General features: G+C 50.1%; 2 protein-coding genes across 5 annotated transcripts in view; one reads left to right on the forward strand and one right to left on the reverse strand.

Annotated features, from left to right (window-relative positions):
• LOC144934823 (synapsin-2-like) overlaps positions 1–24,206 on the reverse strand; it is a 113,669-nt gene that overhangs the window by 27,387 nt on the left and 62,076 nt on the right. For all 4 annotated transcript variants that reach the window (XM_078861016.1, XM_078861019.1, XM_078861017.1 and 1 more), the window contains exons 4-7: positions 21,987–22,044; positions 18,601–18,692; positions 15,197–15,353; positions 14,561–14,650 (exon numbers count right to left, since the gene is read on the reverse strand). In XM_078861016.1, the coding sequence (XP_078717142.1) occupies positions 14,561–14,650; positions 15,197–15,353; positions 18,601–18,692; positions 21,987–22,044 (397 nt within the window). The remainder of the gene's footprint in view (positions 1–14,560; positions 14,651–15,196; positions 15,354–18,600; positions 18,693–21,986; positions 22,045–24,206) is intronic.
• LOC144934821 (metalloproteinase inhibitor 3-like) lies at positions 6,161–12,071 on the forward strand. The gene is made up of 5 exons (XM_078861011.1): positions 6,161–6,406; positions 7,232–7,341; positions 7,661–7,772; positions 8,293–8,414; positions 9,204–12,071. Exons 1-5 carry the CDS (start codon positions 6,265–6,267, stop codon positions 9,423–9,425), a joined length of 708 nt encoding a protein of 235 aa, XP_078717137.1. The 5' UTR covers positions 6,161–6,264; the 3' UTR covers positions 9,426–12,071.

The raw sequence follows: 24,206 nt of genomic DNA on the forward strand, positions 1-24,206 counted from the left end.
ACTTGTGGTCTAACACCGTTTTTAGACTAGGCTCAAAAGAAAGTTGTCTCTGGCGGGGGGGGGGGGGGGCTTGTGAATGCATTCATCATTGCAAGGATGTTGATAATTATAAGATTATCCTCTATTTCACTACCCAGTGCGGTCCATTGGCATCTTGAGCCTGGACATAAATAAAAAAGTTTGAAGACACGAACTATAATCGGTTCGGGACAAATAAAATACCTACCTATCCTCCTGGTTGTGAGTGCTAAACCCTCATATATATTGAGAAAATACATCATAGGCTGGACATAAACTCAATAATGCCCACATAAATTGGATGCTGAACAGTTAATTAAATTCAACTGCCTACAAACGGCTGCTTTGTGCTTCGACGCAATCGATGACAGCGGATTGCCTCGCAGTGATGTCCGAAAGTAAATTTCATTGCCGTCTTGTTTGACAGGCCCCTGAACCACGTCTGGTTTCTTTTATCTCGTTGTTGTCGCGCTCTGCTTTTTTCCCCTCTCCCGAACGATTGCACAATCTGCGCATACGTCACGAGACGTAGATCCATTCAGAACTCCCTCGCAGCAGTGCGCACATCCGTGCTGGAGAATGTCCCGAGGAAGTGGATATCACAGAGCCACCTCTGGGACCCCGTTTTACGCAGTACGGGGGCCGCGGCTAACCTTCCCGACACGCTCGGGGCGTTTCCGTCGCAGTGGTTCGACCATGGCTGCTCACGATGAGACAGGGTCCAGAACATCATCGCCGGACTAGCCGGACGTGCGCCACCGTCACTCCGATCACACGGAAGCTGCCGCTTCGGATCAAATTCACGCGGGGGGGGGGGGGGACGTCACATCGTGGAAAATTCCTGCGGGTGCGCAACGCCGAGCGTCCAGGCCCTTGACCCCACGACCCCGGCTTTGTCCCTTACCCCCTTTGCTCAATCGCTTTAAGCACTGCTGACGCAAAAGGGGGTCCCTCCCTCCACCCCTACCCTCCATCCCCCCTCCACCCCTCGCTTTCATAACTTTCGAAAACTTGAAGTGCGCCGTGCCGCCGCCACCACCACTCCTCCCCTCCCACCCTTCCGGGCTGTTTGTTTTTTTGTGGTTTGCATCGTCACCGTCGCTCCGAGGGGTTAATTCCCGCGGCACGCGAACACAAAACAACATTTTGCTGGGGAGGAAAAAAAAACAAACCGCTGGCTGGGCATGGCCGCGTACGGAGGGAACGTGAACCCGTCACGAGCACGCGCGCGCTGCACGGGCGAGTGTGCGCGCTGCACGTGCGAGTGTGCGCGCGCTGCACGGGCGAGTGTGCGCGCGCTGCACGGGCGAGTGTGCGCGCGCTGCACGGGCGAGTGTGCGCGCGCTGCACGGGCGAGTGTGCGCGCGCTGCACGGGCGAGTGTGCGCGCGCTGCACGGGCGAGTGTGCGCGCGCTGCACGGGCGAGTGTGCGCGCGCTGCACGGGCGAGTGTGCGCGCGCTGCACGGGCGAGTGTGCGCGCGCTGCACGGGCGAGTGTGCGCGCGCGGCCCGCCCCAAAACAAACAAAAAAACGACCGCAACAACAACTTTTATTCGGCTGTTCGCAATCTGGTTAGAAAAACAAGTCCGTATGGGTGAAGTAGCTCGAGGTGTCTGAGCGGGTGAGAATTCGACGGAGTGGTCAAGGAGAGTCTCATTTGCAAGAGTGCCCTCGGTGGGGGTCACCAACATCATGAAAGCAGAATAAAAAAATAAAAAAAAATTGGAAATCGGGGAAAAAAGAACCGCATGGCAGGAGATGAAAAAAAACTGCACGAACATTCATTGATGTGAAATAAAATAAATGTTCTGTAACGAAAGTTGATGAGGGCAGTGAGATCTGCAACGTCTTGCTCACATCACTGCTGGCAGAAGGGCTTCTAGGGGGCCTCTAGGGGGCCTCGAGGGAGCCCCTCCAGAGGGTTTATTTTCCCGAATCTTCCACGCTGGCTTGGCGTCTTGGAAGAGGGGCGAGGAGTCCCCCCCACCCTTTGCCCCATCGCATACAACCTGCCGGTCGACTCACTGCAGTGTCCCTATTTATACTTCAGCGTGGATAAGAGGCGGGAGGATTAGAGCAACCTGCTCATTCATGATCTGACATTTCATTAATTCCATTTCTTACCCTCTTTTGTTTACGGAGACAGCTTTAAGCCCGGCTTTGTCAGAAAATGAAACAAGCTTGCTTCGCTGCGTTGCCAGCGAGTGCTGACGTGATACGATTGCCAACAGAAGGGCTTTCCACTTGAACATTGATGCGATGCGGTGGCGAGATGTTAACTCCCTCGCCTGGCATGGGATCTACCCTTCTGTGGGCAGTTCTCTGATGTGGAGAATTTGCACTGCTCTGAATGAGCGAAAGAGTTCTTAAATGGACACTTTGTCTCGTGACGTATTGGCGGCTAGAACAATGTTAATAAAATCGTGAAAAACCATAGAAAATAAATAACACGCCTAATGCATTATTCTTGTTTTCTGATCACTCTTAATTAGTGGCTCCTCAATGTTACGGGCGGTTCAACTCTTTGAAGGCAGAGTTTGCAAGTGGATTAAAGATGCTCCAAGCTGCGGTTTGACGTCAACACCTGGTAAACATCCAAAGTCGGGCCAACGTTGGAATGCGGTTGAAACCGTTGACTCAACGTCGGGCCGACGTTCGACGTTGACCGGGCAGCACCGACTTCCTGTGTGTACAACTGGTGATGAGAATTCAATGAGCTCGCAAATCGTACTATATCTATATTTTGTTATTGTAAGTGTCTCCGTGAACTTGCCAAGAAACTCGCTTGCGAAAGGCCCGTGTGCAGGAGCTACCACATCCTGTTGGTGCCGCCCTCGCACGCTTCGTCACGAATGCCTTAACAACGCGTTCACTTATTGATTAATAACTGCGAGAACAAAACGAAATGAGGTCCTTATTTCACTTTGTTTGACCGCAGGGTTCAACCACCGTGCCGCCCACGCAGAATCATTCCGAGAATTTGCGTACGCGATCCTTCTCGGGTCAAAGGTCACGGGGCGATCGCCACCCTCCCGATTGATGTGATTGACGTGATTGACGTGATTGATGTGATGATTGATGTGACTGATGTGGCTGCAATTCTGGGTCATGAAGGATTGCGATGAGGTTGAGAGGCCTTCATCCAGCAGTGGATTGGCAATGGGTGATGATGACAGAAAGGTTAAAGTGCAGCCCTACAATTTCTTGCTAACTTTACGGCTGGTGGACGGGACTCCACGAGAGGGAGCTCTAGGTAGCCCCTCTTGAGGGTGTTTGGCCACCTTATCTATGTGAGTCAGACATTTGGGAAGAGTTGAGAGTACCCACACTTTATCCAACCACACATGACCTGCCGATGGATTAACTGTGGCCTACCCATTTCTACTGTGGCGCACCAATTTCAGTTTTTACTGGACATCTGTGAAAGAGAGATTCAGAGATCATCAGATTCCTCGAGTCTCAAAGAAGAGGCTGATTTGGATTCTACTGCTCGGTGGACAGAGGCAGGGGGATCGAAGGAACACGCTTCATTCTTTCAACTGCCACGGCGGGAGGTCGAACCGGTGACCTGTGGGTCGCACGTGCAGTGTGCTGACCGCAACACCACGGCAGCATACCCCAGCGACGTAGATGCGGCTGCATGTTTTTTGGGAGGAAAGAAAAAAAATCCTCTCGATCCGCGCTATAACCTCAGAATAATCATTTGCATTATACGGCACTTAAATGCCTCTGCAACTCAAAACCACTTTACATCATGTCTCATCTGAACCATTAGAAGGGGACCCCCCCACCCCCCCCAGTGGCGGCTGTCCCTGTGCAGCACGCGTTGAACGCAGCGCCGGCCTACAAGTGGGCATTGATCTGCGGGTAGGGGGCAATGATTGCCGACACGTGTAATTCCCAATTGGGCAATTTTCCGGTGTAATTTTTCTAAATTTGGCAAAACGTGGACCACAACACTGGCGGGCCATGACCCACTCTTTCTCGAATGGCGTCGTGGGATATTTAACGGCAACTGTGAAGCAGACGGAACTTATTATTATTACTACTATTAACGCACCCGCAGTATTAACCAGGGTGGCCTGCCGGAGTCGAACCACGAGCCTCTGCGGCAAACGCACATCCTGCCGGGGCCGGGCCACCATCCCGGCAAAATAAGCTCACCGCTGCACGTACGGCGCACGGAAATGCAATGTAAGAGCTACGCGGAATTAATCAAATGCAAGTGTTGATCGAACGAACCTGTGAACCTTGACCCTGGTATTTTCACTGCTAAGGCATAACGATGCATTATGGCACGTACCGAAATGAGCAAGGGACCTATAAATAATCTGTAGGTGGGGCGAGGTCAGCTCCGATAATTACAGCCTATTATATGAGTAAACTACCATTTTTACATCGTAAGGCCCTCTGAGCTTTATAGCTCTTTTTTCAGAATTGACCAGGCCACATTGGCTTGTCATGTAGACAATTATAGAGACCAAATACTTTAAACGCATGTTTCTAAATGTGGAGGGAAAAACCGGAGGACCCAGAGAAAAATCCACATGAACACAGGGAGAACATGCAAATCCCCAATATACAGGCGTCAGGGTCGGGATTGAACCCACGACCTCCTGCATACCAGGCCAGGTCGTTAAATTATCTCAACCGTAGCATAAGCACGAGCCTATGAACAAATCAGCCACAGTGCTCCCGATCTCGTCAATATCTCGGAGGCTAGGTAGGTTTGAGCCTGTCGAGGACTTGAATGGGTGATCAATGACCACCACGGGCGAGACACAGGTGTAGTAGGCATTGCAGAAAGTAGAGGGCAGTGCACCACAATCCCATTGTTGTTCTGCACTCCCATGCCCCCCCACCTCCCTGTACCTTCACCAGTTCGTGGTGAGGTATGGTTAAATATCCCTCAGGGCCCACAATGCGTAGCAGGGAAGCTCTCCCCCAGCAGTTCATTGACAAAATAAAAATGGCTGCACAGGTACACGTTAGCGAGCTGAAAGTAAAGAAGGGATGAAGACCGGTGGTCAGGACTAATGACTGATCGGCAGCTACAGGAGGGAACCGGCATGAGAGGGCATCCACTGTGGCAATGGAGCGATAAAATGAGCTTGTGTGCAGGGAGCTCGGTAGATTGTCACGTCACGAGACTGTGAGATGATGGCAGCTTGACGAGGCCTTGTGGAGGCCTTCGCTCAATGGTCGATGGGGATCAGACGCTGGGGGAGATGGTGATGACATGGGGGAGGACTTCATTCAGCAGTAGGTAGATGAGGGCTGATGAAGGTGCTAATGTCAAGAGCTAAAACATTGGTGAACACACAAAAAGAGAGAATGGTGGCAAACACTCGCAATCATTTGAAGTCCAGCACATCATGAGCATGAGACACGAACCATGCATGCATGAGCACTGTGGTTAGTGTTTTAGCCATTAACCTATCTGTACGGTGCTTTAGTGTTGACTCCTACTGTGTCTGAGTTTTGCCAGATACACTTGGATGTCCACCCCCACGTAAAAAAGACCGATTTTGACATCACTCGCCGCTGATGCTAGCCATGGCCAGAAATTAAGCTCATAGTTTTGCCGGGTGTCATAGCGCAGTGCACCAACAACTGCGCCAAAGCTCCCCAAGTGACAGAATATCTTCAGACTCATCGTGACATCGTTGCATGCGAATAAAGTACCTTGGTTTTGATTTGGCGAATGGTGTACTGCCATTGCGTTCATTATACATTGAAATTAAGCAATACAGGGCTGGCTTAGACGTTTCAATTCTTGTTCACAGTTACCAAAACTGCTTCCATTTCGCAAGACACCCACACGCGAGTATTGGCAGGCAACATCGCGTTGGGTCTGAAGAAAATCACCCATGTAAACTTAATAAATTAACTAATAAGGCAATTACGTGCAGGAAACTGGTAAATAATATTCTCACGCGACGAGCATACTTATACGGACAGGTCACGAATATAATTTCTGGGAAATAACGGTGTTCGGACGACCGAGTGCTGCATCACTCGCTTATCGCATTCCGTCACGACTCACTGCCACTTCCTCGTTCTGTGGCTTAGGACACTCATGAAGGGCGTGGCGCAACGAAAAAAAACCCAAACAACAACATTCCCCTCCGATATAAATGCCAGCGAGGCAGCCTTCAAACAGCCACTGGCAGCAGCGTCGCTCGTGTGACAATCAGAAAGAGCCTCCAGGAGACCGACGACATTCCAGCTGACGAGACACGACAATGCTGCCTTCGCGAAATTCAGTCGTGCTGCCCTTGGCTGTCGCGACAGTGGCGTTGTCTGGGTGGCTGTGCGCGCTGTCCCAGGCTTGCTCCTGCGCCGGGGATCCACACCCACAGCAAGCCTTCTGCGGCTCAGATGTTGGTAAGAGTCTTCACTTTGTAAAAAAAAAAAATTTGGTCGAAAAAATCCATCGTCCGCCAATGCTGAGTTTATTATTAGTATTATTCTTCTTGACGCGTCGGTTTTTGTGGTGGCTTCTAGATTTGAAGCTTTCGTGACTGCAAGGATTCATATTCTTAGGTTTTTTCGGTAAAGTCACGTAGGTAAAAAATTAAAATTCGTCGTGATTTTTATTTCACTTTTATTAAATAAAATTTTTACCTACGTGACTTTTGTGGTGGCTCTCCGGCCCACGTTTTGGTAGTACCGAGTCGTTAGGATTGATTGGCCCCGATGTTTCTCTCCGCGCGCTGGGAGCTTCTTCAGTAACGGAACAACGGAGCAGCCTCGTGTTCACCTTCAACCATACAAGAGCACGAGCTGCACCGTCGTTCTGTTACTGAACAAGCTCCCACCCCCTTGCAGAAGGGCACGCGCAGTACGGCGCCGAAAACGCATCGGAGAGGTTCCTCCCGTCCCTGGCGATGGTTTTGCACCAATTTTGGGAATGTCGTAGAGTAACGAGGCACTGCCACTCGTGACAAGAGACCAATTACTGCGAGCGGGCCCCGTACAGCCTGCTGATTGCGTTGGCTGATTGCTCTCCTCCGTGCGGCAGATTGTTTTAGAATTTCCCGGGGCGGCTCCTTGACTCGCCGCTAACACAAAATAGCTCGCGACTTCTAAATCACTCTCCCATTCTGCTGTGCGTGGCGTAGTAAAAATAAATAAATATTAAAATGAAATAGAAATAGTCTAATAAAAGTGTTTCACTCACGCGCTGAATTGTTGTGAATTTCTTTGCAGCCATGAAGGTGCAACTGCTTGAAAGGACGACGGAAATGATGGCAGTCAGCCACGGCGACAATGAGAGCTCCATGGCGCAGCTGACCCGGTACAAAGTGAACGTCATCAAGGTACGTCGGCTGCGCGCGGCGATCACCGACATGTATATATATACACAAACACGACGCGAGATTCGCGACGTGGGAGCGATGAGGTCGCGTCGTTTCGTCAGAGGGCCCGCTTGTCGCAAGCGATCACAATACTTGAGCCGCGCGGCGCACGCGCGCCAATTCGAATTTCCCCGACCGCGGTTGCAACATTCGCGTGACAGACAACACGGGGAAACGCAAAAAAAAGGTGCGGCGAATCGGGAAAACAACCGGCGGAGCCGGTGACATCAGGAGCTTCACGCTCACGTATCATTGAATTGTTTTGTTTGCTTTGCCGCAGACGTTCAAAGGCCAAGAGGAGCTGACGCGAACGGGCTACATCTACTCGCCCGCCGGAGAGCCAAGCTGTGCTCTCGACATCCAGCCGCACAAACGCCACTACATTTTGACAGGTGAGGCTAGTAGGAATACCCGTCCCCCCTCTCCCCCCCCGGGTTGACAGCAGCGCGAGACTTTACTCGCCGTGAGTATGGCCAGAGCAGTGAGCAAAACCCGTGAAATGCGCCCACGGTCTCAGCACGGCAGATCTCGGGAGCCCGAGGCAAAAGCTCGAGCCGGAAAGCGCTTGTTTGGGATGAGTGACCACCGTGCATGCCAGGGTTTCCGTAGGTGGCCTGCGCTATGCGGTCGGCAGCATCGAGCAGTGCAGCAAAATGCATTGCTGCACTGGGCCTCTAGATCTTGAGACTCGAGGAGACCAGGTCTCAGGATTTTGAGATTTTAGCTTCAAGAGATTGAGTTTCAGGATCTTGAGTCTTCAGGAGGCCAAGTTTCAATTTCTTAAGACTGTGTTGAGATGTGTCACAAAAAGAGCTGTACGTGTACACGTAAAGCCGACAGTGTATTCAGGCACACCGCTAACTGCTTGGCTATTCATCATTGGCTCCCGTTCCCCACCATCGCTGCTGGCAGGACGCATCTGGTCCGGGATGATCTACGTGACCCTGTGCAACTTCATCCGCCCCTGGAACACGCTCTCCAACGGCCAAAAATCCGGCTTCTCCGACATCTACAGCTCCGGCTGCACGTGCCAGGTGAGGCGTCCTCTACGAGCTAATGGCAGGTGTCGTCAGGCTTATTTATATATATTCCACTGATGCCTACGACAAATTATTTGGTGATGCCGCACCTCCGATTAGCCCGGTTGGCTACGTACGGTGCGAAAGCAGTTCAACGTACACACATTTATAATCTCCTATGAGCTCACCCATTATCCACCCTCATTGGCCTTTTGGGCCACACGCCCCTTGTGCTTTCCAGCGTTCACCTCTCCATCCCCCCATTCATCGTGGTACGTTGCCATGCCAACTCTCGCCGGTTGCCATCTAGGCCTGCCAACTTCTGTGTCCGCCTCTCCTATCTTCTGTCTCCCCTGCTGTCCTCAACTACTCCTGCTGCCCTTGGGCTGGTTGTGTGGAAAGCCCATCATGCAGACAAAAGGCTAGCGGATGGCAGATGACCAGGCCGAGACCAAATGTACAGACTTTGGTAATATGCACGGTGTCTGGTGCATGTTGAACTTGTTTCGCACCGTACATGAGACTTAAGATGCTATAGTAAAAGCTACAATCATCATCATGATCGTCATCAGCCCTGATCTATCCGCTGCACGGTGGATGGCCTCCGCCAAGCCACTGCCATCTCTCAACAATCCATCAAGCTCCTACACGTGAGCTGATTTCATGGCTCCGTCTTTGCGGCGGGCATCCTCTCGTTCACGTGTTCCTCCTTTGGCCGCCACTACATCATTAGCCTCGACCATCGTCCCTTCCAGCGACGCGTTTCACCACCAAGACGCCTCTCTCTTCCGCACGTGCGACCAGATTTCCACATGCAACCAAAAGCCGTGCGAGCCCACGGAGGCGCGCGAGTGCGCCTGGACCGACTCGTCCACCTACCAGGGTGCCCGGCGCTGGGGGCCTCAGGCCAAGTCCCAGGCCTGCCTGCCAGCGCCGGAGGGTGACGGCTGCCTGTGGAGCAAGATCAACGGCAGCGGCTCCGCCGAGCCACTCAACAAGCCCGTGCCACAGCAGCGGCTGCAGTAGTAATGCGGTGGTGGGGGGTGGGGGGTGGGGGCTTGCACGGTGACCGCGCATCTCACCTCGTGCGGTCGCCTGCTGCTAAACGCTTGCGACGGTTCCGAGGAGAGCGAGTGAGGAGAGTGGGTGGGGGAGGCCTCTGACTGCGGGAAGCTGCGCCGCCCCCGCCCATCGGAATCGCCATCGCCAGCTGCTGCCATAGTCTCTCGCGGGCGATCGCTATGTTTCCTTTCCGTTCTGTGCCGTCGCGGATCAGAGGCAGCGGACTCGCAGCGCGAGCCGACAGCATCTACTGTTCCAAGGCAGGCAGTCTCCCATCAAAGTACTAACCAGACTCAACTGTGCTTGGCTTCCGAGATTTGGCCACATCGAGTGCATGCTGGGCGATTTGATTTCAAGTCGAGAGATTTAAGGTTTTCACCAATTGTGTCTCGATCGTGCTGTCGCCGTCATGTCTTCAGATAAATAATCCACTCGGGGTGTCTCGCAAAGCAGTGCATTGCCCCACTGCTCGAGAGTGGCCCGCGGCAGTTGATGTCACAAAGCTACAACTGAGATCTCTTCAAATGTCCTCTGGTCCTCTCAGTAAAGGAACGGCACAGCCAGCTGAGCAACTCCACTGCCGGTGCCACTCGCCGGGCACTGACCCCACGACCTATCTCGGGTTGGCACCTGTCCTGGTTTTTCCAGGATCATCCTCTTGTCAAAAACGTAACAACAATGTTGAGGCAGCTATCTTGGGAAATGTATAAGTGTTTCCGGGAGATTTCTTTTTTTTTTATATCAGTCGGGTGTTAACACATCACTCAAAACGATGCATGCAAATGCAGCTCTCCCCGCTTCTGCTGTTGTGAAATATTTTTCTTTCCATTATATGGCCCGGTGTTTTGTACATCAGAGGTGGCAAGCGTAGCCGCGGCGATTACTCTGACGGGACGGGATTGGATGCTCCGCTGTGGCCGCCGCGATGACAACTGCACAGGGCACACGAGCGCACAGTGTGCACGTACACGCGACTCTGTGCTGGCTGTTTGGACTTGTGTGGGCGAGCGTTCAAGTCATGCGTCACCCTTCGCCAAATATGTCCTCCCTAGGGCGGCAGGCAAAGATGGCCATTTATTTTGCAACGTCGGGTTACAGCACAGCTTTTGTAAGAAACAAAAACCGAACCTAACCTAGTTCAAGCCTGCCGCCCTGCATTGATGTTTTCATCGCAGAACCCAAATAATTGTGGGTAAGACACAGAGGGCAAACAAGAAGTATTGGTTCCTCACCTGGGGTCAACAGTAATCATCGCCTCGGTAGCAGCCAGTGTTGCTATCGAGACTCAGCCAGCGCGCGTGATCCCCGGGATTTAAAGTGGAAAGAAAAACAACGATTTCTCTGAGCTTTTCGCATAAATGTCACGCTTTCATAAAAATAGGCATTTTTTTTTCTGGGGAGAGACAGCTTGCCAGTCGAGAGTATAAATATCCCCCCCCCCCTCCACTCTGCCACGCGGCGAGGTGTTACGTGGAAAGCCCAAGTCGTCAGCTATGATTGTGTGCGAGTGTGTCGCCCCCGGTGACAGGCATAACCCAACGATCGACAAAGAATAGTTAATACGTCCGTCTATTTCACTGGAATGTTTGTCACACCTGAGAAACTTGGCCGAGATCAATTTTTCGTTCGCGAAATCAGTGGCCAAAAAAAAGATGAATCGACGATGGCCCATAGACTTAAGCACGGCCGACTGTGACGAGACAAATTTACGTACATTATTGTTATTGGAGACAGCAGTGCATTTAGGGGGACCAAATATGGTTATTGGGATATATATGTCGAGATAAAAGTTCACCGATTGGCTGACTTGAAAATATTGGGGGGTTGGGGAAGCATGTACCACGCATACCAATGTTTAATAACTAAGAGTCAGCGATATTTTTAACATATTTGGTCAACGAAACTCAACTATTTTATTTGACCAGATGAAGCCCGCTGAGCTATTAACTCTTCTTCAGAAACGACCTGGCCACACTTGAGAGCCATCCAAGCGGCTTGTATCGTCATCCTGATTGAGGATTTATAGTAGTAGCTCAATAATCCTCGCGTGTGTCGATTCTAAATATGGTTAGCGGCAAAGCTGGAGGACCCGTAGTACAATCCAAGCGACCACCACGGGGCAGAATGGACACGCAGACTCCAAATACACAACGGCAGGCATCGTCAGGGTCCGACATCAAACCCGCGACCTCCGGCGTACCAGGCTTGGGAGATGACATCTGGTCACTGCGGTGGCGCCAGACTAACAGAACGACTGAACACAATGCGCAGACTTGAGAATTGGCAGAAATCCCACACGTTTTTTTGATCGACTAATCTGAGACAATGATAAAATATAGATGTTAAGAAAACGATGCTTTTAAAACAACGAACGTTGCGTGGGAGCTCAGCGCTGGTGCCTCTGACAAGTTGTCTGCCAGCTAGAGACGGCGATGCTCAGGTTGTGCACAGCGAGAGAGAGAGAGATACCTCGTGCACCGAGCTGACGTGGTGCCAAACGAACAGTTTTCAAGGACGGAGGGGGGCGGTAAGGCGACGTGATGGATTCAATCTCTTGTGGACGTCTTTCTGTCTTTTAAAATAACAAATAAAATGTACACGAGCATCTTTCATGGTGTGATGACTGTTTGGTTTACCGCTGCTCTGTTGCACTCATCTTGTAAGCGTCAATTTAAATTGAACAATCTTGAAGGCAAACACATTGCGACTACACTACATATAGTAACATAAACTAAACGATCCTTATTTGACCGGATCATCCGGTGCCGCTGCAACGGCAGTGGTGAACAAGCACAATAAACAACAACAACAAAATTAACGGTGACGTTTCAGACAAATACCCCTGTCCTATAAAGAAGGGCCTTAATACGTTGCCAATGATATATTTATATCTATGGGACCATTAATTGCCAGTATCAAAAATGATTAAAAGCAATAATATTTTTACCCTTTCTGGCAACAAAACAGGTGTTAAGATGTTCAAACGCCAAATAGCTACCTTTTGCAACGCATCAAGTCCGCATTTATTTACATTTACTTTATATTATCTTTATGTATTTGAAACAACGGTGGAAGTTTATTTAAACCCCCTCCAACCACCTCTGCTAGTCCACCCAGCAGGGTAAGCGGGGCACACCACCACATTTTGCAAAATGTGGCTACTGCCACATCTACCGAGACATCTGCCCAGCGCGGGAGAGTGGCCCTTCTCAGAGCTCCCTCGAAGCGGAGGTCCTTCTGCCGGCGGCGAGCAAGACATTTCAGGGCCGCACCTTGACCCTGCTGTGCCGATGCAACACTTATCGGCTAACGTGAGCGAACAAAACAGTTCCATGCAAGGCACACAAATAAAAAAAACCACACACGATGGGGAAAGGAAACAATTGTTGACTCGCGTCGTCGATTCGCCGAACCGCTGGGAGAAGGCGAATCGCTGCGCTCCGAGTCGATGGATGAGCCTTTTTGAGAAGGCAGACCCGGGCTAACGTAGTTAAAGCGGAGATGTTTGTCTTATTTCCCCGTGTTCCTCGCTCGAGGCCTTTATACATTCGAATGTGTGCGAGTGTTATCGAGCCAGTGCTATGCCTTCTTGGGCGACGAAGTTTAAAATTGCTCTCAGGGAGCACGAAAACAAAAACACATCTTCTTTCACGCTCTTTCTTTCGAGAGGCCTCACACGCGAGCAGAATGCCGATGCGGACGTCACTGCCACGTTCGACAAACTTCACTCCCGTGTCTGATGTTTTCTTGTTCATGTTTTTGTTTTTTTTTGTTTGTTGCGGTTGCACCCGATTCAAGAGCCGAATGGCTCACAGGGCTATACCTAATAAATGAAACTTGAAACTTGCCTATTACTTCACCCCATTCGCGTTTTCACTTTTCAAAAGTATCATGTATCTGCACGTCAAAAAAACGCACATATGGATATTACAAAAAACACTCCCAACAGCCTCCCGCCCCCTACCAGTATTTTAGAGGTTGTGAAAGAATTCTTACTTGCCGCTGTGCTTTGGATATGACAGTGGGGTGGAGCGGTGGTGCAGCGGTTATCAAGCCACGCCACGAACCCTGCAATCTGAGTGAGGTTACCCGGACGCGGCTACCATCGGTGGCGAGTGATATCCCCTCGGGTAACCCGGGCCCCTGCCTTCGCTAACGCAGACTCGTCAGCGCGGACAAGCGTCAACAAACTTTCACGCCTCCGATTAGCACGGTTGGCTACGTAGGGTGCGAAAGAAGTTCAACAAGCATACGTACGAACAGCCCCCATGACTGAAATGGCAAGGTGAGGCCTTATTCTTTGGTTCTTTCGGTAAAGTCACGTATAAAGATAAAATAATAAATTAAATTAAATACTAGCATTTTTTTTATTTTATCTTTATACGTGACTTTACCGAAAGAACCAAAGAATAATTCCCGCAGTCACGAAAGCTCCAAATTAAGTTTGAAGGTGAGGCCTTTATCCAGCAGCGGGTGGACTCTTAAAAGCAGCCTACAGTGGAGGTCGGCAACATCGAACCACGGAGCGCACAGTAACGCCACTGCCTGCTTCCGATATTCTCCGGCAGTGTGTGATGGAGCGTTCAGGCACCTCGCTTGTGGTTTGCCTTGCCCCAGTTCGTTAGGGACCTTCTGTCCGTCCAGGTTTTTAAGGCTCATCTGAAAACACGTTCATTTTCTCTTGTATATCCCTCTGTGTAGGGGTTGTTTTCCTCTTAGTTTTAATGTAAAGGTTTTTTTTACTGAAATTGTGTTGTAAAGCGCTGTGAGTCCTTGTTGTCAATGGCGCTATATATACAACTGACTTAAAGCTTTCGTGACTGCAGGAATAAAACAAATTTTGGGGTCTTTCGGTGAAGTCACATAGGTAGGTTAAAAAAATCTGAAAATGAACCAATCTATGTGACTTTACCGAAAGACCCCAAAAAATATGTGCAAAACTGAGTTTTGCTCACTTACTTCCCCATGAGGCTACTGGCTCCTCACTCATCAACCGCGACACCAGCGTACAATCGGTGCCGATCAACTCCCCCGCCTGCGGAGTGGCGGACACCACAAGTTCGTCATCTTTGGCCTTCACGGCAGGAGGCGACACTCACCATCTCACGGTGGTTGGGGAAGTACGTCTGCTCGATGAGGGGGAACTTCTCTGCACCGAGGCTCTTCTGGATACGAATCAGCTGGGAGAACTGCAATGAAAACGAGGGAGACAGAAAAAACGACGCGCGCCCTGTAAATGCTTCCCATCGTGTGTTGTTATAATAATAATAGTTAAATTTATAACGCGCGCAAATTTGTAGACGTAGTGGCCGCAACTCAGAGGCGCGGAGCCAAGCTCAGAGTCGCTCGAAAGCGTGATTGTAGAGGTGAGTTTTTAAGTCTCTCTTGAAGGAGGCGATTGAGGTGATGCTGCGAATGTGCAGAGGGATATCGTTCCAGACTGTTGGGGCTGCCACCGAGAAGCGGCACATAGACACGATGACCATCCTGGATCTTGGTATCAAGAGGAGGTCGTGAGTCGCGCTGCGACGTCTGCAGGATGCAGGGCGCGGGTTCCCGCTCGACCGCCGAATCTCGGAACGCAGCGAGCGGCTCAGCGTTAATTTTATTTGGAGAGTCGCAGCGCGATGTAGGGCACGGGATTCGGCATCTGTCGGAAATCTTTGCGATCAGTGAGAGATCCCTGGAGGGTCGGCGGGCGGCCGGTCACATGCAGGCGTGCGCGGCCAGCTCACCACCCAGGGCTTGCTGCAGAAGTTGTAGACGGAGTGCAGGGAGTTGAGGGTGGGCACGCCACCGTACTGGAGGCCGATGACGATGCTGCGGTAGTCTTGGCTGCCCGCCATGCTGTAGGCCGGCTGACGGACGAGCACAAAGTCTGGCTTCAGCGACCTGGACGCGCAAACACGACCACAGACGCGTTCGACCCGAATGCGTTTCAGTTCTCAATTCCCGTGTTTTCGCGTGTACATTTTGTAAGGATTTAATATATAATGGGGTGTTATTCATGAGTTTGTATACAATATTGCTTTTTGTATTGAATAGGGGCCCATAGTTTCGATGGGTGAGCTCTTGCCAAAAAACATCTGCAGAATGTGTTTAACGAACCTGCCTGCTGGTGAGACCCAGATGGTTCAAACCGGTCCAAAATTTGCTCAGGCAAATTTTTCTGGATAGTATTGTTCTGGAAAGCCAATAGGCTGACTCAATAAAAAAATATTTTTTTACATGCAGGTGGAGAGACAAAACAGAGATATGCATAAATATTATTTTACCCATAATCCCTCACGGCAACGCATCATGAGATTGTTTGATATAATGCTCAACACCGGTGGTGAACTTTCGTCCACCCTTCCCCGTACACACAGTGTGTGAAAGTGTGTGCAGAATGCACGATGGACGAACGCAGATTCTATTGGTACTCATTCCATTTCGCGTTGTTACATTTGCTGAACGTTTTTTAACGATCTGGCTGTGTCGTGCTCCCCCCCACCCCCTCCTTGAGATTTTGTAAGTCGCCCCTCTTTAAACCAGGTCATGCTACAGGGCTGGTCACGTGAGGAGAACCAGGCCATAAAGACGGTATAAAAAATGTACCATATACGAGGGGTGTGATCGAATAATAATTCAAATTTATAATGCGCATTCCATCCTAGGTTATTTGATAAATACTGACACCTAAACTCGTGATAAATGCGTCGACTTGTGTGTCTGTTTAAGAATCGAAGGTTCTCGAATCGTGAATGTCGCTCGTAATGGGTCCACATGACCAGTCCAGCCACAATATAACCTAAAAAATAAATATATAAATATATATATACATACAAGAATGATAATTATAATAATGTTGAATCGACCCTAATTAGTGACCATTAATCTAATATGAGGGGGAGAAATCATTGCAACCCTACAATTCACTCCACTGCAGATAACGAATGCCGATTATAGACATCATATTGAAATTAAGAAAATGAAGTGGGCTTGGATAGGATATGTTGCTAGAAAGGGATGATGACCGATGGTCAAAACTAACAACGTGGAGATGGAGTGTTGTGGTCAGCTCGTGTGCAGGAGCCAGGTCAGAGGTCGGCAAACCAAAATAACAAGAATATTCATTTTGATAATTGTTTTTTTACCCTTCTATCTGACAACAAAACTGACTCCTTGTAAAAAAGGTGTCAGTTTTGTTGCCAGATAGAAGGGTAAAAACACCAATTATCATATTTTTTACTGGCAAATGAGGTTCCAATGGTGTAAATGCTTACCCCGAGCTCTCATACTCTGATGGTGCTTTGTCTTTGAGTTGTGCGCCTTTTGGCGTCATCTGGTCCAACCCATGTGAGACTAGGCTCTAAGGAAAGCTGTCTCGGGTGTGGACCAATCAACTTCAAGGACAGTGCACATTATCAGAGTTGTGTTTTTTGTTTGCATTATGACTGCAGGTATTGTGGTCTATGCAAACATGACTCCTTGTAAAAAAAGGTGTCAGTTTTGTTGCCAGATAGAAGGGTAAAAAACCAAGTATCATATTTTTTTACTGGCAAATGAGGTTCCAATGGTGTAAAAGATTAATTTTGTTAGAATTCGGCAAAAAAAAAAACTTCTCAATATTTCAAGAGCTGCAATGCACCACGTGGTGAACACGAGGCGGCGACTCTTAATAGACAACGTGACAAAGCAAGACAAAGACAAAGATACCCCGTATAGCCTTAACAGGCTGAGGACCGGCTGCCTTTGTCTCCCTAGTGGCGATGTATACACACACCGCACCAGGCACTTATTTGAGGCTGAGTCGACCTAGGAACGGTTCAGATATAATCGTCACCGGTGTTGTCCGTGAGCGGGAATCGAACTCGGGTCGCCGGGTTCGTAGCGCAGCGCCCTTACCATTAACACTTCCACTACCACTCCCCACATCACGAAGCAGTCACTTGAAGAGCCGCACGCGGCCTTGGAGCCGCAGGTTGTCGACCCCTGGTCTAGGTGGATTGCTACATCGCAAGATCTGCAACAATAGCATTGGTTTGGGTGGGGGGGGGGTCTTCATCCAGCAGTGGATAAATCAAGGCTTCTGATGAGTGTGTCTATGCTTGACCTCAGTCGCAAAATGGGACTCTCAGGGTGAGCAATTAAAATTGGTGACCATTGAAAGCAAGGCGCTGGGTAGTGGGGTAGTGCACTCCGAGCCTCTCTTCGCCCGGTCCTCATGACGAGAGCCACCTCATTTACCAATTAGTCTGCTCAGTCCTCGCAGCTTCGTGACCTGGGCAGCCACACCGTGATCGCTCACCCCTAAGGCTGTGGAGCCTGTGTGAATCACTTTCAATCCGAGACAAAGAGAGGCAGCGTGTGGTGGTGGCGGTGGTGCCGCCGGCGGTGTTGTTGGAAATTGAGAAATATTAAAACCCGAGGTGTTCTGGATTGCGGGTCACATGCACTAATCTTTAGACCGCAGTGGCGAGCAGAAGAAGTTGTGCAACAGTGTCATAAAAAGTGAAGTGGAATATGATATGACGGAGAGTTGCAAGAGAACTGTTGTGCAAGTCGTTTGCTGGTAACACGCAAAATTGAAGGCAACTTCCCCATTTACGAAAATACAAAACCCCCTTAATGTAAACAAAAGGCCCGTTTTAAACATCAAAGATCCTCGACGAGGCCACGATGTGCCAGATGTTTAAAGACAATTTAATTTGTGGGTTAGTTAGTTTTTTGGTTGTCAAATGTGTTTCAGAACCAGAAATTTATTTTGCAGGTGAAGCCCATCGAGCGAAACCGCTCGTTCCCAAGGGCAGCTTGGCCAGCTGATAACAACAGACAACAGCAGCAACAGCAGCAGTAGCAGCAGAAAAGATAACCTGATTTACGTAACGTTCATGGCACTGAACTACCCGGCAGCATTTAACAGAAAGGCCTGACTCTGATGAGGCACATGGGCCATTCGTCAATTAGCACGGTTGGCTACGTACGGTGCGAAAGAAGAAGTTCTACATACGCACATAACACTGCCGCCTTACGGAATGCAAAATATATAACGGGCGACGTTTCGGGCAATGGCCCCATCTTCATGACGTGCGAATGGGTTGATAAAAGGGTTGCGCGTGTGGCTGTGAAAGTCTGCCCTCCGCTGCCCCGCTCTTACCTCACGACCTTGGTGCCGCTGCGGTAGAGCTGCATGTCTACGGTGCAGCCCCCGTCCACATAGGCCGCCAGGTTCAACTCGGAGAACTCGGCCTGGTCGCACGGGAGACGGAACACACACAAAGACAACGATCCTCCACCCCTCCCCTCCTCTCCGTGTCGCCTTAACAAACTGCTGGGGCAAGTGCTGTTAGCGAGCAGCACCCACGAAGGCCGGCACGGGCACACGAGGGGGTGGGAGGCCAGCACCTTGCCTGGCCGCCTTTGTCTGTCTCCTGAGTGGCGATGTTGACGCATCGCACATGATACTCATTTGAGGCTGAGTCGTCCTAGGGGAGGCCCCGGACCGGTTCAGGTAATCGTCACTGGTGTTGGCCGTGAGCGGGAATCACACTCGTGTTGTCGGGTTCATAGCGCAGCGGGTGGCCGGACCGGGGTTCAAACGCACGTGGAGGGATTCCTTTTCCTTATCGCGGGATGAACGGGATTTTTAAACAGTGTGCCGTGAGATATCTTTTAAAAACTGAAACTTCGCAACTGACGCCTGTGATAGGATGTAAGGCAGTGGGGGGGGGGGGGTTGAGAACCTTTGGTTTAATGAGGGCCAAATGGGACTTTGCAGATTTTTTTAGCGGCCTGCTCATTATTATGAACACGCACTTCAACCGCGTCCGCCACTGCGAGAGTGCCCAACGGTGGCAGAAGAGACTGAGCGCGATTAAATTAGAAACACAGCGCCGCCGCTGCCAGGTCAAATAATATTACCCCTCCAGTACCCGGTCAGCGGAGTCGAGATGTGACAAGCACATCTCGTTTGTGGGTCATTTCTAAGCGATTGCCATGACATCGCCGATTGGAAATTAAATGTGCAGCCTGCGAATTTACCAACAACCCCGGGATTAAAACACGAAGCGTTGGGAAAGGGGAAGTAACCAGGGCCGGTTCAAGACATACACCCGCCACTGATGTGACCCGTGACCCGGATTTTCAGCTCAAACAGGGCCGGGGGAATTGCGCCGTTCGTCCCCCTTCGCGAACGCCGCGCGCCTCGCGTCTTCGCACGGGGCGAAAGAAAAAATGTGTTTGCGTCAATTTCTTCGGGCTCATTTCCACCAGAGGAGTGCCCGCTCGCTTTGGTCTCCATCAGCGGTAGGTCCCTTGACCGCACAGCGCCATCGTCTCATTGTCTGGGCACCCCCCCCCCCCTCCATGAGTTTGACGCTCGCAAATAATACCGCAGGGCGACACGCTCGTCCACTTCACGCCGAGCGCGAGTGAGCGATCGCTTGACGCTATTCCCCACCTTCCGGCGGCGTTTGCTGGAGTGGCAGAGTGTTTGCCTCGCCCGAGAGCCGAATGTCAAAGCGGTATCTAGCGCGAGCAGCTGGCGCCACCGCCTTGCGATGGTCTTGCAAGGGCGGGGGACAAAGTTTGGTGCATCCGGGGCGGCAGTGCAGAGCCGCAGGGCTGTTTTAGATGATTTCAGGTTGAGCACGGCGTCCATTTTTGGAGGCTTACAATGTCCCCATTATATATATATTTTTTGGAATATGAGTTTGATGCCCGGTCATGGATCGCATCAGTGACGAGTGACGTTCCGTATCGGTCCACTGTCACGTCTCTCAAACCCAACGTCGTGTGCTCTTGAAGATGTTCCCACTGCTCCATATGACATCGGCATCGTCGATGATTCCTGTGACACCCTCCCTTCAACCTTCCTGAACTGACCGGCGTGGTGAAGTATGGTTTGATGTGTGGCGTGCGGGAGGCCTTCATCTTGTGGTGGATTAACAAATGGCTGAACGTAGCGAATTATGATTAGGAGTATTTCGCGGCCATACATTCGCCGATCGGGAATGTTCTGTTTAATAAAGGTGCACAGCTATCTTTGGATACTTTGAAACAAATCAAAATGCACATCAAATTCCACGACCTGCCAAGGTCACCCGGGTCAACTGCAAAGCGCGTTTGCTAAGCGGGTGACGGAATAAGCTTTGAATTCATTATCGAGACGCGTACGAGGAATGTAAAGAAAACAATATATTAACAGCATCCTCATAAGCAGCTGACATTCAGGCAGCGGCAGCAGCACACGGACCACAGAAATTGTTTTATTGTAAAGGGCGTCCGCTAGAGTGGAAGTAGTCTTCCACGCTCTCGCCAGAAGGTGAGGGTAACGCACACGTTACCCCACCCGCACGCGAGCTGCTGTACGGCGAGCTACGGTGTTCCCGTGTACCCTGCTGTAGCCGCAGTTGTTTTAGCTGCCGCGCCAGGAGATCGAATGGAATCGCCGGCCTCTGGATCGCAAGGCGAGGACGACGACCTTGACACCGCTGCAGTGGCAGCGTCTCGCCTCGAATTAAATGGCGTCAGATATGTCCTGAACGTGAGTGGCCGAGCAAACCCCAGATTTATGGTTGCAATGTTGAGGTTTTATCAATTTTTTTGGACGCAAAAAAAGGTTTCCATTGATTTGTGTTTCCTCCGCCAGCGTTTTGCAGCGGCAAGAGGCGCCGCTGCTGCTGCTGTTGCTGCATCCGACAGCGGAACGATGCACACGGCTGTAGGGGTACAGTGTGCATGTCATTTGCGGCGGATGCATCGGCGCTAATGGCGGTGCGATGGAGCGTGCACAATAAGATCCGACGCGGGCTTCGGAGGCAAATAAAAACAAAAATAAGGAACTCGTGCACTAGGTCAGTGGAGGCCGGCCGAGCGTAATTGGACGCTTGCTTGTGAAATAACGAAATTGCTTCCACGTTAGGGGTCTGGTGGTTTTTTTAAATGGTGTTTTTTTTAAGTGAAACCACCACAGTATGAGGTGGCTGGCTGGCCGGGTGGCCTAGAGGTCAGAGCGCTGAGCTGGGGTCACTGAGAATCCGGACTATAAATATAATCTGGGTTTTAGCCTAACTGTTTTTCTGCCAGTGAGCGGGTTCTCAGTGAGATGATGGTCACAGGCAGGTCACCATTGACTGCAAAATAAATGTCATCACGTTAAGTTTGGCCAGCGAATTTGATTTCAGCTCTGATATTTAAACATTTCAGTAAGACGAGCCTGTCTATATAGCAGGGTGTGCGAGAAAGTGTAGCGGTCCCACAGTGTGTGGAGAAGGGGGTGGTTACTTGCAGAGATCTCTAAAGGAGTTCTGAAAAAGCTACTTCCGTTAGATAATTATCTGACATGTGGGACGATGCACTTCTCTGCGACAATTATGAGTTTGCATTCATTCGTCTCACGGCATGATGGTGATAATAGAAAAAAACGGCATAAACATTTGGGAGAGAAAACCCCCCCCCAAAAAAATTATAACCAAATATCTCCACGGCAGATGAGAATGGAATGCATGTGCGGGAGAAAATCCTGCAGCATCTGCCACTCACCTGTTCTACCTTCACGTCGTACTCCCCGAGAACCTTTTTGCCCCGGAAGAACTTGGCCCTGCAGAACAACAAGAACACACCGCTCGTCCATCACTTCACCCAGAGCAATCCCCTTTCCACAGCCCAGGGGGTCAGACTTTATCTTGACCTTTGAATGGTTTGGAACCATCCATTAGCTCCATCTGTCCACGTGTCTGTAACAGGGTGGAGCACGCAAACGTGATCCAGCATGAATCAAACCTTAGAGTAAAGTTGCGTTGCTGTTACGGACTTACTTTGAGAGAAAATTGGTCAAATGTAATAAATTGTTGCCCAAAACCCGGAAAAATCGCACTATAAAAAAATATCACGAAAAGGTGCCACAAAAAGATGTTGAAGCATCTTCTCAGCCTCTCCTGCCCTTGCCACTAGGTCACGTGCACGTGACGTAACTTCGTCGCGGTGCTTGCAATGTCATTATCCCTCTTCGTTTTATCTTCGTGTGTTTATGTCACTGTTAAACTAAAATATATCGTCTTCTTGGTTCTTTCGGTGAAGTCACGTAGAATGGAAATAATAAAATAATAAAAATAAAACATAATAAAATAATTCTCACGACGTTTCGGCCACAACGCAAGCAGCCGTCATCAGGTGGAGAGCAGGTCTGTCGAGGAGACAGAGTCTGAAATTTCAGACTCTGTTCAGACATTTAGACTCTGTCTCCTCGACATACCTGCTGTCCACCTGAGGACGACTGCTTGCGTTGTGGCCGAAACGTCGTGAGAATTATTTTATTATGTTTTATTTTTATTATTTTATTATTTCCATTCTACGTGACTTTACCGAAATAACCAAGAAGATGAATCCCTGCAGTCACGAAAGCTTTAAATCGAAATAAAATATATCGCTTACTTGCGACCGTTAGATACATCGTGTGTCAGCTGTGCAATATTCATTGAGTACGAAGTACTCGCTCTCTGCAATATTCACGTTTTAGTTTTGTCGCTGCTGCCGTAGCTCGTAGCATCACTACGCATCTCTCTTGCACAACAACCGGGCAGCTGGCAAATCGTAACCATCCGTGTGACGAATACAATACACTTAATTGAATACTGCCGGGGACAAAAGCACGTTGCAAAGCGTTTGCTAGAAAATTCCAGCAAACGCACGACTTTTCTTCCTCAGTGTTTTCCCCCATCAATCAATCAACCTTCATTCGACGCGCCAATATCGCCCCTTCTATAAAAGCAGGTATCAGGGCACATCACACCAGCTCACCCAGACCCCGTGGGAGCCTGCCAGCGATGGAACGGCATCGTTTCGCGACAGGCCGAGCGCGCGTTTTAATCTCCGTGACGGAGCCAAACGGAAGGTGAATCAAGCGACGGCGATTGAGTTTCTGAACAACTGCTCGTCCCGAGCTATAAGTGCTCTGATACCTGCGTTGTCTTTGTACTGCTTGCCTTCAGGCGTTCTCTGATCTAACACTGGTGAGACTAGGCCATGAAAAAAGGTTGTCTCTGGTGTGTTTCCACGATAATGCAGACATTGATTGTTATCGGAGAGTGTTTGTTCGCATGTTTTGCCACAAGTACCGTGTGTGGTTAATGTCGTAACGTGATGCCTTGCCAAAAATGTATCCGTTTGGTGTGTGAACATCTCAACACCTCTTGTTTTATTTGCCATAAAGGGTAAAAACCTATTCATATTATGTGAGTCTTTTGTTATTTCTTTGAACCTATCTACGTGACTTCACCGAAAGACCCAATACATATATAAATTCCTGCAGCGACGAAAGCTTTAAGTCAAGATTAAAAAAAAAACCTATTCTTATTTCTTCATCATTTTGGATACTGCAAAAAAAAGTCCCATTAATAATTCAGTTTCTGTTTGCACCCCCCCCCTCTCTCTCGCTCGTGCGTTAAGCGACTCGGCGTGCCGTCGCCGCACGCCTGCCACGTGTGCGCACGAGACGCGTGACCCGCGTAACGCAGCAGCGAGTTGCGCAACCCGCTCGGCATCCTCAGAGGCTGCGGAAATGGCGCCAGGCGCGCATGAGTCACGGGCAACAGCGGCGGCGGTGGTGGGTCCGTGTAAGTAAGTAAATAAATAAACAATGCGTACAATCTGAGCCCCCCCCTCCTCCTCCCCAGGCCACATGGGAGGGTCCTGCTGTCGAACCGGACTGCCCAATCGTCGCTCGGGGTGGGGGAGCACGCGTGGCATGAGATGGGGGGGGGC

Source organism: Lampetra fluviatilis, chromosome 11 (assembly GCF_964198595.1).
Source record: "Lampetra fluviatilis chromosome 11, kcLamFluv1.1, whole genome shotgun sequence".
NCBI lineage: Eukaryota > Metazoa > Chordata > Hyperoartia > Petromyzontiformes > Petromyzontidae > Lampetra > Lampetra fluviatilis.

Excerpts from the sequence above, each read along its gene's own strand:
- LOC144934821 (XM_078861011.1), top strand. The coding sequence starts at position 6,265 with ATGCTGCCTTCGCGAAATTCAGTCGTGCTGCCCTTGGCTGTCGCGACA. Across the intron at positions 6,407-7,231 it reads CTTCTGCGGCTCAGATGTTG|CCATGAAGGTGCAACTGCTT; the intron begins GTAAGAGTCTTC and ends ATTTCTTTGCAG. Across the intron at positions 7,342-7,660 it reads ACAAAGTGAACGTCATCAAG|ACGTTCAAAGGCCAAGAGGA; the intron begins GTACGTCGGCTG and ends GCTTTGCCGCAG.